At 50.1% G+C, this 17,947-nt stretch overlaps 1 protein-coding gene across 1 annotated transcript in view; it reads left to right on the top strand.

Moving 5' to 3' along the window:
• LOC111846754 (disintegrin and metalloproteinase domain-containing protein 10-like) overlaps positions 1-17,426 on the top strand; it is a 46,068-nt gene extending 28,642 nt beyond the window's left edge. The window contains exons 4-16 of the mRNA XM_023817293.2: positions 1,968-2,126; positions 8,484-8,584; positions 9,472-9,633; positions 10,713-10,805; positions 11,859-12,042; positions 12,473-12,636; positions 12,970-13,153; positions 13,266-13,416; positions 13,575-13,758; positions 14,000-14,108; positions 14,390-14,610; positions 14,773-14,899; positions 14,982-17,426. Of these exons, the coding sequence (XP_023673061.1) occupies positions 1,968-2,126; positions 8,484-8,584; positions 9,472-9,633; positions 10,713-10,805; positions 11,859-12,042; positions 12,473-12,636; positions 12,970-13,153; positions 13,266-13,416; positions 13,575-13,758; positions 14,000-14,108; positions 14,390-14,610; positions 14,773-14,899; positions 14,982-15,088 (1,946 nt within the window). The 3' untranslated portion in view covers positions 15,089-17,426. The remainder of the gene's footprint in view (positions 1-1,967; positions 2,127-8,483; positions 8,585-9,471; positions 9,634-10,712; positions 10,806-11,858; positions 12,043-12,472; positions 12,637-12,969; positions 13,154-13,265; positions 13,417-13,574; positions 13,759-13,999; positions 14,109-14,389; positions 14,611-14,772; positions 14,900-14,981) is intronic.
• Positions 17,427-17,947: the final 521 nt, after the last annotated feature.

Raw genomic sequence — 17,947 nt, 5'->3', positions numbered from 1 at the left:
ACCTCAGCAGGCAAAGTTAGGGCCTCAACACCAGGCACATGTAGGATTCAAACCCCATAACAGCAGCTATGTCAAAGCAGCTGACTCGGCTCATTTTAGGCAGCCAACGAGGTGCTCGGCCTAATTAGGACATGCGGTTCCTGTGGACCCATCCAGTCTGGGCCCCCAATCTGATGCTTTCTCAGCCGCGACGATGCCATTTGACGGCGACACAGACAGCCAGGTCACCAATCCATATGCCAGTGGGCACCAGACCGTGTGAAGCGTCACACAGGGTCCATGTGTGGCCCGTGTTGTAAAAGACCAGGGTGTGGCTGGGATGTGCTTCAGTTTTTGGGACGGTTTTGTAATTCATGCTTAATCAATTATTACTGTTGTAAGTATTTAGGGATTTTCTAATACAACTGCATTAAAAGGCCTTGTACTATAAGGGTAAAGTAAAAGTAATACAGGAAAAAGGTAAGTAATGCTTGGGATTATTGTTGTGAATATTACAGCAATTCATCAAAAACCAAAATTGACTGGCCAATATGCCGTTAGACTTTCCTCTACAAAGAAATTCGCGCTGCACTCAAAATGTATCAGCATTTGAATTTATTGACTGTAGTAATAATTTGACGCTACAATTCATTGGTAAGATTGAGTGGAATACATTCTTGTAAATGTAGGCTTTAAATAGATTGAAAGCAATTTTCCATCCACCCATTTTCTGAAACTGCTTGTCCTATTCAGGATTGGGGGGGGGTCCAGAGCCTGTGGGTGCAAGGCAGGGAACAACCCAGGATGGGGTCACAGGGCGGACACACACACACACACACACACACACACACATGATTAGCCTTTTTGGACTGTGGGGGGGAAAGCACCCCCACTACCAGGTCATGTAGTCATGCTTGGCTCTCTCCACAGAGAGAAAAATTCCTGCGATGAGCTTATCTTTCTGTTCCAGCACAGAAATCCCAGCTGTAACCACGCCTAGCTTCTAGCTTGGAAAGCGAAACCCAGAGAATAATGCAGGCTGGTGTGTGGCTCTCACGCGGGCCGGTGTGTGGCTCTCACGCGGGCCGGTGTGCGGCTCTCACGCGGGCCGGTGTGCGGCTCTCACGCGGGCCGGTGTGCGGCTCTCACGCAGACCTGAAACAAGCGCCCGTTGTGCTTGGGCCGGGAGGGCAGGGTAGGTCTGCCGGCCTGTGGAGGCGTCTGTCAGCTCGCATCAGCACAACTGAAGCTTGCTGGCTCCCCCCCCCCCCTCTGATCAGACGCAGACCCCGCACCCACCACAACAAGGCTCCCTGTGTCTCCGCCTGCCACTGCATGGGTATGGCAGCCGCAGCCAGCGGCCCCGGTACGATCAGGTGTAGGGCCAGGCGTCCTGACTGAGATTCTGCGGCTCTGTTCAGTTTTCAGAAGCGGGACTCGAGGCTTCACTAGGAGAAGCAACACCGAGAAAGTGGCCTGATGCCTCAGCTCCCCTGTTTTCCAGTTTTTGGCTGATTTTGCAGAATCGGAGTGGCGCCGGCTGCACGCCGGAGCCCCCGTTACAGTGTGTACCCACGGGCAGGCAGTATGCCAGGGCGCCCTGATGTTCAGCCTTCAGAATCACCAACAAGCCCTTTTTAAATCTCACAATAGATGTTCGTATTAAAAGTGCTTGTTTAAAAAAATCTGCCATCCAAAAAAAGAATCTCTAGTACAATCCCTAAAACTGAATTGTTGGCTATACGCCATTGCTTATCTCACTGAATTCCTGCATGAGACATCTTCCACTGTAATAGAAAAAATAAACAGTTATTAATATGGTGACCAAGAAAAGGCTTCCTGTATACATGTTCTGCTTCAGAACAAACAGATATAAATGTGGCTCCACAAACAAAAGAATAGCCTAAAAGCACGAAGAGTAATAAGATCACTAAAGTGGCGAACTCTGCTGCAATGGACCTCAAGCACCCGCCTCGTTGTTCTTGCAGGGGAACCCGGAACCCTGAGTCATGGCTCCATCGTGGATGGAAAGTTCGAGGGCTTCATCAAAACCTTCCACGGCACATACTATGTGGAGCCCACTGAAAGGTACCTGAAGGACCGCGACGTGCCCTTCCACTCCGTCATCTACCACGAAAACGACATAGGTGAGTATATCCCCGTATATAGTGACATGCTGCCCATCTTTGCCACATATAAGTAAATCGGGTGACGTCAGCCTCAGAGCAGAGGAACCCGCAGGTGATGTATGAGAGTGAGGGGCTGTTCTGTCCCACTGATTCCCAGCTGACCCGAGGCCTCACTGCATTCTGCCGCTGCACTGCCCTTTGAAAATACTTTCTGGTCTTCGCACATTATGCTGGAACAATACCACAACGAAGCGTCACAATGGGCTGCACCGCTGCATTGATCTGAAGTGTTAGCTGCTGTTCCCAGGATGCGTTGATCCTGCTCCCTGGGGTCTCTGTCATTACTAGGGGAACAAATCTTTTTGCATATAAATCTATTCATGATCTGTTTACCTCCTAGTTAAAGCAGAAAAGCAGACCTACAGCTGCAGGTGCTCCCTTGCCTAGTATACTAAGGCTCAGCCCCACGGCACACTCACAGAGGGTGTCTCCAGCACGCTAAGGCTCAGCCCCACGGCACACTCACAGAGGGTGTCTCCAGCACGCTAAGGCTCAGCCCCACGGCACACTCACAGAGGGTGTCTCCAGCACGCTAAGGCTCAGCCCCACGGCACACTCACAGAGGGTGTCTCCAGCACGCTAAGGCTCAGCCCTATGGCACACTCACAGAGGGTGTCTCCAGCACGCTAAGGCTCAGCCCTATGGCACACTCACAGAGGGTGTCTCTAGCACGACAAGGCTCAGCCCCACGGCACAATCACAGAGGGTGTCTCTAGCACGACAAGGCTCAGCCCTACGGCACACTCACAGAGGGTGTCTCCAGCACGCTAAGGCTCAGCCCCACGGCACACTCACAGAGGGTGTCTCTATCACGATAAGGCTCAGCCCCACGGCACACTCACAGAGGGTGTCTCTATCACGATAAGGCTCAGCCCCACGGCACACTCACAGAGGGTGTCTCTAGCATGATAAGGCTCAGCCCCACGGCACACTCACAGAGGGTGTCTCTAGCACGACAAGGCTCAGCCCCACGGCACAATCACAGAGGGTGTCTCCAGCACGCTAAGGCTCAGCCCCACGGCACACTCACAGAGGGTGTCTCCAGCACGCTAAGGCTCAGCCCTATGGCACACTCACAGAGGGTGTCTCCAGCACGCTAAGGCTCAGCCCTATGGCACACTCACAGAGGGTGTCTCTAGCACGACAAGGCTCAGCCCCACGGCACAATCACAGAGGGTGTCTCTAGCACGACAAGGCTCAGCCCCACGGCACAATCACAGAGGGTGTCTCTAGCACGACAAGGCTCAGCCCTACGGCACACTCACAGAGGGTGTCTCCAGCACGCTAAGGCTCAGCCCCACGGCACACTCACAGAGGGTGTCTCTATCACGATAAGGCTCAGCCCCACGGCACACTCACAGAGGGTGTCTCTAGCATGATAAGGCTCAGCCCCACGGCACACTCACAGAGGGTGTCTCTAGCATGCTAAGGCTCAGACCCACGGCACACTCACAGAGGGTGTCTCTAGCATGCTAAGGCTCAGCCCCACGGCACACTCACAGAGGGTGTCTCTAGCATGATAAGGCTCAGCCCCACGGCACACTCACAGAGGGTGTCTCTAGCATGATAAGGCTCAGCCCCACGGCACACTCACAGAGGGTGTCTCTAGCATGCTAAGGCTCAGCCCCACGGCACAATCACAGAGGGTGTCTCTAGCATGATAAGGCTCAGCCCTACGGCACAATCACAGAGGGTGTCTCTAGCATGCTAAGGCTCAGCCCCACGGCGCACTCACAGAGGGTGTCTCTAGCATGATAAGGCTCAGCCCTACGGCACAATCACAGAGGGTGTCTCTAGCATGCTAAGGCTCAGCCCCACGGCACAATCACAGAGGGTGTCTCCAGCACCTCCCCTGCCAAACAGCGCGGCTGCACCTTTTGCGCGTGCAAGGTGCAGGTCAGGGTCACCCAGCATGTTTTCACATCTGCTATATCAGACTAAACATTTTCCCTGTTAAAGATGTTTATAGTCCTCACGGTTCTATCTGTGAGAGTGAATGGTGTGTCAGTGAATCCACTTATCCTATTCAGGCTCGTAGGGGTCCCGAGCCTATCCTGGAAGCTACGGGCTAGTTACTAAATTGGCTAGTTACTGAGCTATAGTATTTGATGGTTAAAAAAAACTTGTGCTTAAGAATTAAATTTGCCCAGTCTGAATAAGCAGAGACTTCTGTTCTGTTACTAGAGAGAGAACTTGTTTAGTATCATACAGTAAGGAAGGTAATATGATACATAGAGTGCAGAAATGGCATTTGGCTATTCCTGAAATGTGTGTCACTGCCTTAGGACCCAATGTCCACTGCCCTCTTTACTGCCCCCTAGTGTTAGAAGCCCACTCCCAGGTGCATCATTCACTGAACTTTGTTCTATAAATCACGTTCAAACTGACCTGATTACCACTTTGCCATATTTTTATTTTACTTAAAACTGTACTGCCCAGCTTCTTTAGTCCTTTCTGCAGTGAAAATAAGAGTAACATCAAACTAACAAATTCCAAAAGAGATGAGAACCTATGCAACAAAGGACATGGTGCTGCTATTACCATACTTACGGTGATGGATATTTCTTATAACAACATTGGGTCTCGATATTTCTGACAAAACCTCAGCTCTTTAATTGTATTGTGGCGTGTAACGTAATTGTAATTAGGTCGTCTTGCTTGTGATCTAAGGGGAGGTTTGAAAGCCAGGTGCAGCCCCTGTAGTGTTTGAGGCCTGCGGTTTTGTGTCTTCCGGTCCTTAGGCTTGTAGCGCGGACAGGATTGGCGCTTTGTGGGGAGCTCTGGGCTTTGCATGGGAGCCCAGAACGTTCTCCTGCTTTATCTGCGACTGTCCACATTTAGCATGTCGATGCAGGCCAGAAACCAGCACAGGTACAGTGGGAGCTGAATGTCTAGGAATGGACGGCGCTACATCAGAGAAGACTGATAACACACCCCAACTCCGGCCGGTCGTCAGCACCCCCCCACTCCGTTCCCAGGACCCGGCCCACTCAAGACCGATGAGGGGACTGGGGCCAAGATGGAGTCTTTTATGTACTATCATTTGTTTTCCCTTTTTAGAAGATACCCTTGGGCTGCCATTTCCGCTTTGACAAACAGCAGGGCTGCACGCAGTTGTTGCAGTCGTATCACAGATCGGGCTAGACTGGCTTTTCTCCTGCATGATGTCCCCAGGGGAAAAAGGCGTGACCTTCAAAACAATTCCCAGAGTTCGGTTCTAAAGGGCAGGGCTGTACTGCTCACTGGAGGCCCGATAAAGCCAGCCTAGAGTCCGCTGGCTTTCCGTCCGCACGCCGCTGACAAGGTGGGAGCCCTGCAGGAATCATCTACCAAAGGCCAAGCAAAGCCTCCTGAGGGTCGAGAGCTTATCACACGCCACCGATTACAGCGTAACGTGAGGGCAGGGGAGATTAGTGATGCTTAATTGTACTTCACATCTGAATCAGAGCCCCGGCTTCAGAGGGAAAGAGGTCAGTTACCTGTGATTTTATGGGTAGCGTGTTGGAGTCAAGACGCGCGCCTGTTAGATCTCCATTGATCACGCCTAGGTGTCTGTCTTTTGGTCCCATCGACCAATTAGAGCACTTCAGTCTGTCAGCGAGGAGCAGAGGTGGCTCCTCTCGGTGAAAGGCAGGTTGATAGCCAGCGTGCCGGTGCCCGCCGATGCCGGCTTTGCCGAGCTTGTTAGCTGCAGGTCCAGCAGCGCCTGTTGGAGCTGTGCTCGGATCACGGCCATTCGCCGCGGAACGCCAACGAGAGGCAGCCAATCAGACGAGCAGACTGCCAGTCGAGCCACTACCAAAACACGCATACTCAGAGTGCCCTCTCCCCCGAGGAACTGCACAGATGAAGCGTAATGGCAGGATAGCTTCATCTGTGTGTGTGTTTGCCTGCTGGGCAGCTGCACGTCATACACGCCTGACCCCAGCAGGGGGCGGCCTCCCTCTCTGCCTGTGTCCTGTTACATCCAACCACAAAAAAACAAACAAAAAATAAATAAAACAGGCAGTCTGACTAAGACCGGCTGCGGGAAGGATGGAGATCACGGCGACGTCACATGGGGATGGGGGGGGGGGGGCTTTTTATTTTTGGATGGGAGTGGAAACTCGTGTAACGGAGGCAGTGAAGAGGAACAAAAAGCAAGACGACCATCTGGGCAAAGAGATTCCCGAAAAGCCGTGAGCTCGGGGCCCCGCCGGCCCAGGGCCGTGTGCCAGCCTGTTTACTGCAGGACGGGGAGAGAGAGACTGCTGTGCGGGGCGAGAAAGGAAAGGCGGCTCTGCTCATGCTAACAGGCAGCTGACTCACGCCCCCGGGATGGACAGAAGGTGGCCCCAGCCTGCCTCACACCCACCTGTTTTCTGTCACTCGGCTTCCGAATCCAAAACGGCCTGCTCAGGTTAGCCCTGATCCCACACGCCTCCGTGAGCATGGAGCAGCAAACCGATGCTATCAGCCCATTTGGGAGGGGGAGTCAGAAACTCGGGCCTCCCTGATGAAATGTCACCTTGGGCCCCCTACATCATTTTATTTTATGTATAAAAGGGCCTCTGTTAGGGACCAGCCCCCTGAACCCGGGTGTCCGTGCCCCTCCTGCGGCCCTCCCTGGCTGCGCGGCTGCATCTCCCTGTGGCTGTCCCTGCTCTCCTGACTCAGACTCTCGGTACACTGGCTGTCCCTGCTCTCCTGACTCAGACTCTCGGTACACTGGCTGTCCCTGCTCTCCTGACTCAGACTCTCGGTACACTGGCTGTCCCTGCTCTCCTGACTCAGACTCTCGGTACACTGGCTGTCCCTGCTCTCCTGACTCAGACTCTCGGTACACTGGCTGTCCCTGCTCTCCTGACTCAGACTATCGGTACACTGGCTGTCCCTGCTCTCCTGACTCAGACTCTCGGTACACTGGCTGTCCCTGCTCTCCTGACTCAGACTCTCGGTACACTGGCTGTCCCTGCTCTCCTGACTCAGACTCTCGGTACACTGGCTGTCCCTGCTCTCCTGACTCAGACTCTCGGTGCACTGGCTGTCCCTGCTCTCCTGACTCAGACTCTCGGTGCACTGGCTGTCCCTGCTCTCCTGACTCAGACTATCGGTACACTGGCTGTCCCTGCTCTCCTGACTCAGACTCTCGGTACACTGGCTGTCCCTGCTCTCCTGACTCAGACTCTCGGTACACTGGCTGTCCCTGCTCTCCTGACTCAGACTCTCGGTACACTGGCTGTCCCTGCTCTCCTGACTCAGACTCTCGGTACACTGGCTGTCCCTGCTCTCCTGACTCAGACTCTCGGTACACTGGCTGTCCCTGCTCTCCTGACTCAGACTCTCGGTGCACTGGCTGTCCCTGCTCTCCTGACTCAGACTCTCGATACACTGGCTTTCCCTGCTCTCCTGACTCAGACTCTCGGTACACTGGCTGTCCCTGCTCTCCTGACTCAGACTCTCGGTACACTGGCTGTCCCTGCTCTCCTGACTCAGACTCTCGGTACACTGGCTTTCCCTGCTCTCCTGACTCAGACTCTCGGTACACTGGCTGTCCCTGCTCTCCTGACTCAGACTCTCGATACACTGGCTTTCCCTGCTCTCCTGACTCAGACTCTCGGTACACTGGCTGTCCGCCCGCCTGCCTTCCCCATCCGCTTCTGTGCCTGGTCTGCCTTTGCTTACAGCCAGATACTCTTCCTCAGATGCCTTTTTCTGCTATTCCCGTGTATCTGTGTCCCCCCCCCCCCAGCCCGCCATCACATCCAAGCGATGGTTCTATAACCCGCATTATGCTGGTATCCTCATGTTAGAGCCCTACTGAGCCATGCCAAGCTCTCTACAAGGCAGCCTGACCTTTCAGCTCTGCTGCACAAGTGGAACTGTCAGGATCAGAGGCTGCCCCCGCTTGCTGATTGGCTAAACAGCCATGCCAGACGATTGGGAAAATGCTGTGACATCACACACTCAGTGTTGTGGTGCAGAAGCGTGCTTTGTACAGTGCTGTTCGTGAAATTCTCTGGTTTCCAGTTTTTTCCAGTACGTTGTGCAATAGCTAAGTACTGGAGGATTAAGTGCATAAGTGTGGCTGCTGATGGCCATTAGGGCCATCAAGAGAAGCCTGTGGTGTTAGGATGGGAGGGAAGGAGACTGAAGGTATCATGTCTTCTACTAAAAGCCATTACACACTTTCTCTCTCTCACACACACACACACACACACACACCATCTCCCATTCTCTCCCCCCCGAACGCGACCACACAGGGTAGAAGCCAGTGAAATCACCCGATTATCGAAGGTTCTGCAGGTTCAGACTGTGCCCTGTCGCCCCCTACAGATTACCCGCACAAGTACGGGCCCCAGGGGGGGTGTGCGGACCACTCCGTGTTCGAGAGGATGCGGAAGTACCAGGGTTCTGCTATGGAGGAGCCAGCAAAGGTACCGACCTACAAACGGCTTTCCGTGACACACATTACCATTAGCAACCCCCCACAGGAGAAATGCAGATCTTTCCCCACAGCGTGGATCCCCTACCAGACCTGGGCTGCTTGACAAGCGGTTAAAAATCATAATGAAAGCCTGCAATGTTAAGGGGTCAGGATATTACTTAGGGGGGAACATGAACAAGGAACAGATTATTGTGGTGAGCACCCTGCAAGCCAGCCCTGAGCTGCTCCCCACGTAAGATCCATCTATAACATCCATTACACTGTTCCTTCTGGTGCTCTGTCGTGTGCTGTATGTCTCAGCCCACACCTGGGATCCTGGCCTGCAGAGTCACTGGCATTATGCTCAATATTATGGCAGTTACAAATGCAGGGAGTCGTCTTTGTTCTCAGGCCTTGTACAGAGGCTGGGCGAGGAACTCGCAATTTCAGAAAGGTGGGAGGAGTTTCGGCCCAAAAAAAAAAAAGGTGGAATGGACAACCTTGGTGGTTTCTCCTCGAAACAAGCTGGACTCGTGATGCTGCAGTCAGGTTGACGTCCCACGCCCATCTACCATAAAGATCCTCACCTACAGAACGGATTCTTTTTTCAAAAGAAATCTCCCTGTGCTGGTAGTAAAAATGTGTTTACGTGGAATTCAGCTCATAAAGCCCTGCGATCTCAGAGGTTATTTGCCTTCCTGAGCCTCCATCCTGTAAGGCTGTAGGGATGGGATGTTCTGCCTAGAGTGAGCTACATTTTAATCCCGAGTACCGAGCACCGGCACACAGCAGCAGGGACCCCGGACTTCACACACATCACTGCAGCTGCCCAGACTCTGTGATGACACTATCCATAGTCCTTACAGCCCAAATGAAAAACAAGACTGCCCCCTGCAGGAGAACAACGAAGCGAAAGAGGAGGGGGGTCAGGCTGCGGGGCCCGAGCTGCTCAGGAAACGGAGAGCTGCACAGGTGGAGAAGAATACCTGTCAGCTCTTCATCCAGACCGACCACCTCTTCTACAAGTACTACGGTACCAGGGAGGCTGTGATTGCACAGGTAAGGCATGGCAGGTGTGGGAGCGGGGCTGCGCGTCTGTTACCATGGCAGCCACAGAGCTGTTTGGCATGAGGTGGCTTATGGGTAAATAACAAGTAAGGATTTCACCAGCTGAAAAATGTATGGTGGTACAACCAAAAGAAATCTTATTTTACAGTTATTTTTCCACATGGAAACCTTCATAAAGTAACCATGTAAGTGACTACAGTACATCATACCTTAATAAAATAACCAGGTGTACAGTCCATCAGGCCTTCATAAAGTAACCATGTGTCTACAATACATCAGACACTATTTATTCCTATTTGTCTTTTGCATTTGGTAGTAATATTAATCATGGTTGCGCCACCTGACACTTCAAACTCATTTAAAATTAAAGTCATCTGCTTGGGCACCTGCAGAAACTTTTGTCCTTGATATGAAGTTTATACACACAATGAAGAAAATATTTATATTATATTACAATATTTTCATAGTTTTGCATGGGTTGCACTATCTGACATGGAAACTGTGCAAACCTGACTGTGAACTTAAAAATGACAAAAAAATTGGCAGTTTTTGTATTTCAGATGGATCTGCTGACCTTTTCCTGCACCATAAAGATCATTTTGGGTCTTTATGAAGTAACATGCATTACACTGTTTTCCAAAATGACTTAAATTAATGGCCACTTTTCCCCAGTTGTGCCACCTGACATTTGAGATAATGTAATTTTGTGGACAAATGTTTTTCAATTATCTTAATGGATTTAAGATAATGGATTTGGTGTGTTTTCTCATTTAAAATGTTTAAAACATAGAATGATAACCAATGAATTTGCTTACCTACCAGTTTTAACCTCCTACTCATTTGTTCGAACAGTTACACCACCTGACATTTTTGGGAAAAAAATATGTATTGAAGATATATTGACATTAAAGAGGTTTCATACAATAATGTTTTGCAGGAAGGATAGTAAAGGATCTTTAAAAAAATAATAATGGACTTGGACACAAAAATATGCATGTCATTTATGTTGGCTGTGTTCACTTGCTGCTCTGGTTGAACACGATGTACCATTTTTGTGATCTTCACCTCAGATCTCCAGCCACGTTAAGGCCATCGACTCCATTTACCAAAGCACTGACTTCCAAGGTATTCGGAACATCAGCTTCATGGTGAAGAGGATCCGGGTGAGTCCTGAGCCTGAGGAGGCCTGTGTTCTCCTGAGCCTGAGGGCGCCTGTGCGCTCCTGAGCCTGAGGAGGCCTGTGTTCTACTGAGCCTGAGGGCGCCTGTGCGCTCATGAGCCTGAGGAGGCCTGTGCACTCCCTCAGATTCAATTACCATATTTTCCGCACTATAACGTGCACTGCATTATAAGGCGCACCGTCAATCAGTGGTCTATTTTCAAACTTTTTCCACATACAAGGCGCACCAGACTTTAAGGCGCTTTAAGCAAAACAAAAGAGTCAGATAAGCCAGTCAACGAAAATTTATTTTACATCACGTGTTCACAATGACTGTCAACATTCAAAAAACAAGAGTCTTATACCGCTAAATCAAAAGTCAGCCTATTAAAAATAACTCAAAATTGAACACTTATAATACGGTCCTATACCGCTAAATGAAAAGTCAGCGTATTCATAATAACTCTTGAAATTGTTAATTTATAACACGTGAAGCACTACACAATACACTCACTTTTCAATACTAAAACATTCAAATCGCTTCGAGTTCAGTATGCACAACAGAAATTAATCCACGTTTAAAGCGCACTGGATTATAAGGCGCACTGTTATTTTTTAAGAAAATCAAAGGCTTTTTAGTGCGCCTTATAGTGCGGAAAATACGGTATCTTAGCGGATGACAATTTTGGAAACAACTAAATGCCACAGTGTTCAAGACTATTAATGAAGGCACAACTAATAACGGGTAACATTAATACTGGTCTTCCATGTCGGTTGTTGATATGCTGAATGTGATATTTTTTTACTTGGGTAAGTCTCTTTGGACATTTGCTCTTACACTGTAAATGTAACATGTAATCAAAAACTGGGCAGTTTCTGGGCAGCTTGCTTTTCATTCTGCACGAGTTCTTTGGCTGAAAAGACCTCACTGTGAAAGCAGTCGTATCCCCGCTATTTGCTGGAGAAGGTGCATCTCCATGCCATGTGCTGGCCCTTGTGCCCTGGCCTCACTCGGCTCACCAGCCTCCTCTTTCATTGACTAAACCACACACTCCAGGTCAACACCACAGTTGATGAGCGGGACCGGTCCAATCCCTTTCGCTTTGCCAACATTGGGGTGGAGAAGTTCCTGGAGCTGAACTCGGAGCAGAACCACGATGACTACTGCCTGGCCTACGTCTTCACGGACCGTGACTTTGACGACGGGGTGCTTGGTCTGGCCTGGGTGGGGGCCCCGGCAGGTGTGTACATCATAGACACTTATATCGAGTGCCTATATAATAACTGCTAAAAGCTGTGGTGGATCAAGAACCAGCTCACCTTGCAAGGCTCACAGACTGGCTGCCCACACAGTGCCAGAGTCTCAGACCTCGGCCTCCACGCAAGCCTGGAAGGCTGCTCCCCTGAAGCCGTTGGTACCGGATTGAGTGCAGGGAAGTCTGGAAGGCAGCGATGATTAAATGCCAGGAGTGTGATACTGGTTTACAGGGAGCCATCAGCTTAGCAAGAGAAGAAAGCAGTTGGCAGATAGAGTGAGGGCCGTGCGGGTCACTGGAGAGGGTCACTGGAGAAGAAACTAGCATGGTGACTAAGTGGCGATGGATAGATTATGGAAGAATCCAGCTCCTTCTCAACAGTGCCATCTGTTGCCTCTTATCCATGTGCTCACAGGCAGCTCAGGGGGCATTTGTGAGAAGAGCAAGCTATACTCAGACGGCAAGAAGAAGTCGCTGAACACCGGCATCATCACCGTGCAGAATTACGCCTCCCACGTGCCGCCTAAAGTCTCTCACATCACCTTTGCCCATGAGGTCGGGCACAACTTCGGTTCCCCGGTGAGCAGAGGGCATGTTTCGCTGGTTTCCCTGAGGCACTCCTTACAGATGACCTCCAAAGCAAACTGCTTTGCTAATTTAAGTCCTAACTGTTCTTAGCAAATACCTACACAGCTTTTCACTTGATGTGGGTTAGAGAGCTTTAGACAGCAATTCAGTCTATGCGTCTCTTCGAGGTCTGGGAGACATTAAAAGATAAGCCTCAATCTGGGATGCAGTGCCTAAGCACTCAGCTTGAAGAAACAGACATCCTGAAGAAGAGATGTCGAGATCTCTTGGAAGCATTCGAATCGTTTCAGACCCTACTCTCTCCCCCCCCTTCTCCCCCTACAGCACGACTCTGGTACAGAGTGTACCCCCGGGGAATCCAAGAGCCAAGACCTGAAGGAGAAAGGGAACTACATCATGTACGCCAGAGCCACGTCTGGGGACAAACTTAACAACAACAAGTTCTCCACCTGCAGTGTGCGCAACATCAGCCAGGTTCTGGAGAAGAAGCGAGCCAACTGCTTTGTGGGTGAGCATCCAGGGGGTGCAGCAAAGGCACTCGACAGTGCTTGTGATGGGGGAGGGCGCGAGCTTGTGTATAAGTGACCGGTGGGCTCAGCCTCTCTCTTGCCGGCCCCCAGAGTCGGGCCAGCCCATCTGTGGGAACGGCCTGGTGGAGGCGGGCGAGGAGTGTGACTGTGGCTACAGTGACCAGTGCAAGGACCAGTGTTGCTACGACGCCAACCAGGCTGACACCCTGAAGTGCAGGCTGAAGCCGGGGAAGGTCTGCAGGTACGGGGGGGGGGGTCAGTGTGTGTGTATATGTATGTATGTGTGTGTGTATGTATCTGTGTGCACACACGCGTGTATGTGCCTTTGTGTCTCCTCACATGTAAGTGCCTATAGCTCGGTACACCTATAGCCTCCTGTCGGCTTCTTTCTGCTCGCAGCCCCAGCCAGGGCCCCTGCTGTACCCCCGAATGCACCTACAAAACCCGGAACGATAAGTGCCGCGAGGAGTCGGAGTGTGCCCACCAGGGCATGTGCAGCGGGGGCTCCGCCAACTGCCCTGCCTCCGAGCCCAAAGCCAACTTCACCGCCTGCCACGGGGACACACAAGTCTGCCTCAATGGGGTGAGGCCCCAGCCTGGGGAGTGGGGGGGTCGGGTGCTGTGCAGAGTGTGTGGGGGCCTCCCACCATGGGCAGACTGATAATGATATGTTGGCTGCTGGCCCTTAATGTTTTTCGTTCCCTGGGGGTGAGTGAGTGAGTCTGGGAGAGAAAAAGATAAAATGCACAAGCTGTAGGATAAGGTGCGTGATGGAGAGTGAGGGCTGCCAATCTCCCCCCCCCCCCCCCCCCCCCTCCGGACAGGGCTGCTCGGGCTCCATTTGCGAGAAGTACGGCCTGGAGGTGTGCACCTGTGCCAGCGTGGACGGCAAGGACGAGACGGAGCTGTGCCACGTCTGCTGCATGGAGAGAAGTGAGCGATGGCCTCCTTCCCCGTTACAGCTCGTACCCTGACACAAGCCGAGTCCAAAACTAGGTCATGGGGGGCCCCTCCGACACAGAGCCCACCAGCACAAATAACCTGCCAGTTTACACCTTCACTATATACATCGTCAACACACGGAATGTCCTTTGATGACTGAAAACACTTAAACCAACCCGATGACAAAATACCGATAAAATATCTCTGCGCTTGGGCGCCTGTTGGTCCCACCACGTCGTGACGGTCCAATTTCTCTCCATTCCCCTTCACAGTGAAGCCCAACACTTGCAGCAGCACTGGGTCCGAACTCTGGTCCCGCTTCTTCAACAAGAAGGTCACCACCCTGCAGCCGGGCTCGCCGTGCAACGACTTCCGCGGTTACTGCGACGTCTTCATGAAGTGCCGCCTGGTGGACGCTGACGGGCCACTGGCCAGGCTCAAGAAGGCCATCTTCAACCCAGAGCTTTACGAGAACATCGCCGAGTGGATTGTGGTAAGTACAGCTGGACTCAATAGAACCAGACCCAGTAACGGCACAGGTGGCGGAGTAGCCTAACTGGATATAGAAACTGCTCTGGGAGACTGTTGGTGCCGTCGGAAGTCGATTTGCTGTGTAATCACTGTGTGTGTGTGTGTGTGTGTGTGTGTGATACAGGCACACTGGTGGGCGGTGCTGTTGATGGGAATCGCTCTCATCATGCTGATGGCCGGCTTCATTAAGATCTGCAGCGTCCACACGCCCAGCAGCAACCCCAAGCTGCCGCCACCCAAACCCCTGCCAGGTACGTCTGTACACACACATGCGGGCGGGCGGCCGCGTGTTTGGTGGTGCTGTGCTGATGACCTCTCTGCTGCCCCCTGCAGGCACGCTGAAGAGGAGGCGACCGCAGCACACACAGCCCCAGCCTCAGCCACAGCGCCACCATCGACAGCCCAGAGAGAACTACCAGATGGGCCAGATGAGGCGCTGAGGCGGCCGCTCTGTGCCTTGGTTCTTCCTAGTGCCTACAGCAGGAAAACGTCACTCCAAAGAGTCACCAGTTCCAGCCAGTCATCGTCCCCCCACGCCCGGACCCCACTGCACCCTCATTCTCTAAACAAAGCCCACAGCTCAACCCCTACGTCCCATTTCCACCTAACAGTGAAGGATTCAGAATCAAAGTGGCAAACGCCAATACTCCTGGACACCGGGGGGGGGCAGATTTCATTTTCTTTAACTGCTCTCTTCCAAACAGAGAAAAGGATGAGAACCTAACTTATGTATGATTTTTTTTCCCCTCTTATGTTTTATTCCTCCTCCCTGTATTTTAATTTTTTTAAGGAATGCCTCAGAGTCCAGGTCACGGTTTTACTTACATTTTTTTGTTAATGACGTAATGTCCCAGGACAACACAGAATGCAGGTGACAAGGGTGTGTTTTATTTTTTTTTGCTGCCAACCGAGGCCTGGGATTGGAGGGGACCTGCAGCTGGACGTGACTGGATAGCCAATGTAATTAACGTTTGTTAGAGACCAACGACCACATGAAATCCAGGCTTCTTTCTAACACGGATGCTCACCGATCTTCTGTGTGCAATTGTACAGATTGGCAATATGGACTTTTTTTTCCTCATTGTATCATAAGAAGAAAAAAAAAAAAGGCTTTCTCTGCTGTTCGGAGATGATTAACTGTTTTAAATGTCACTCTCAGGATTCGAAAAAATAAGCAGGGGAAGGATGAGAGAAATGGGGTGTTTGAGGAACCGGAAGTAGGATCTCCTGGGAGTCCACGGGTGCAGAATCAGAGGGAGATTATCCTGTTGTATGTCACACATGAGCATCCTGCAGACGCTGGGCTCTGAATCCCTTTCATTTTGGAATAAAGGTAAAATGTTAGTAACGGATAGGAGCCTTTCTTGGGGCAAGTGGAAAGGTTCAGTTTTGAAGGTTTTTTGCGACTTTCACCTTTAAAACGTATAACTTTGCGTGTAGATTGATGTGGTTTTTGGAGAAGCTCATTGTAAGCCAAGTGTTCTCCGGCAGACAGTGGTTTTTACCATAATTGATGTGTCTTTGTTTTGCACCTTGAATATTACTTTTACTCTTAACACAACACAAAAGTCTTGTCAGTGAATAAATGACCACTATATACAGCTGGGTGATGACAGCATCTCTTAATCAGTCTGACTGCATTGGGGGGATGCAGATCATGTGGCGTAATCTTCTGGGACCCGACTAAGCACGTTGCTAATAGGTGAATGCAAGGAGGATAGCTGGGGGGAGGGGGGGTCAGGGGGTGTCGCATCAGTGATGATGGGCAAACATTTTGCTGAAATGGTCAGAAAATGTCAGTATTGTCTTCCCTCTGTACAAACCAAGACTGACTGACTGCCTGCTTCAAACGAAAACTAGACAGTTTAAACTCTGTGACCCCTCCCTCTGTGCTGTGTGTCACGCAGCTTGCTGCTTAGTTACCGAGAACAAACATAGAGTATTTAGGATTTTTTTTAAGACGTACATAAAGAGCAAAAAAAACTAGCATCATTTCTAACACTTTCTTTTCGAGTTTCTAATTCCCCTTTCCATACGGAGATAGAGCAGTTACACGGCACTGGACTCACAGCTGTGATTGGCTGCGGAGTCCATTAGAAGGGTGGTGCATCTATAGCGAGCATCCCTCCCGCCTGAACCACCCAATCAGCTTCTCTGTATTCATGTATGATAGCTGGAGAATATAACTTTCTCTCGATGACATTCAGACGCGTGTTCTGGCACACAGGTCTAACGCTCGGGGCTTACTGGAATATTCCAGAAAGAAATTCATTACATCCTTCTGTGGGCAACAAAAATAATGTAACACATGCTCCCATAGTTCAAAATGGAATTATTTTATTGTGCAAGTTGGCATGGTGGTTTGTTACTGGAAAATATATATTTTTTCTCTTCACCTTTATCGAGATGTGATATCCTTCAAATATTTTTTCTCATTAATGTATTTGTTAATCTGTGGTATGATCTGGGCCAATGGAAATGACATGTTTTCTCCCACAAGTCTCAGTAAGTCTTTGGAAAAAAGTGCACTGAAATGTCCCATGTAAGCTGAAGTATGGTATCTGCTAAGTTGAAAATGACATTAAGACAAGGTCCAGTACTACTGTCTGATTTTAATGTCCGCTGTGTTTTATACAGTATCTGTAATTTTCTGTTTTGTTCACTTGGAAAATTTTTACTAAAAATTGCAAAAGGTATTGTGCAAAGATGTAATTTTTTTGAAGTACTTGAAATGCATTAATAAAAATAGAAATGGACAAAGAATTCCGACAAACTTAAGTTGCCCTGAAATGGCGTTAATTCAATGTAAAGGCGTTTGCCGTCTACAGCGCCCTCTGGCGGACGAGATATAGCTGGAATTAGTTGTCCTCAGTCTTGTAAAACGAAATTGGTTGGATTTCATTTTAACTCGACAGATAATTATCAGTATTTTAACAAGAACTGGCACTGTCTGGTGTACGTTGTACAAATACACTACAAACTGAAAATCGCTGAAAACTACAAAATGAAAGGACATGAATTAACTCTCATTAGTACCCATTTACCCAATGAATAGGAAGTAGAATAGCTTGCATTGATTGTACTATATTAAACAATTCGCGACAATCAACACCCTTACATCTTTCTTACGTAACATTATTATATCCCACAATGACCATTAAATATGTAGTTTGTAGACAGAGAATGTACAACATTTATTAAATGTTGGTCTTAATGCGTTGCTTCCAAGTAGGCTGGGTAACATTTTCAACCAACATCCTTAGAATCCCACATTTCTCTGGATGCGAACCAAGCCAAAT

The sequence above is a fragment of the Paramormyrops kingsleyae genome, chromosome 13, assembly GCF_048594095.1.
Source record: "Paramormyrops kingsleyae isolate MSU_618 chromosome 13, PKINGS_0.4, whole genome shotgun sequence".
In the NCBI taxonomy this organism is placed as follows: Eukaryota; Metazoa; Chordata; class Actinopteri; order Osteoglossiformes; family Mormyridae; genus Paramormyrops; species Paramormyrops kingsleyae.
This window is presented reverse-complemented; position numbering and strand designations above follow the sequence as displayed.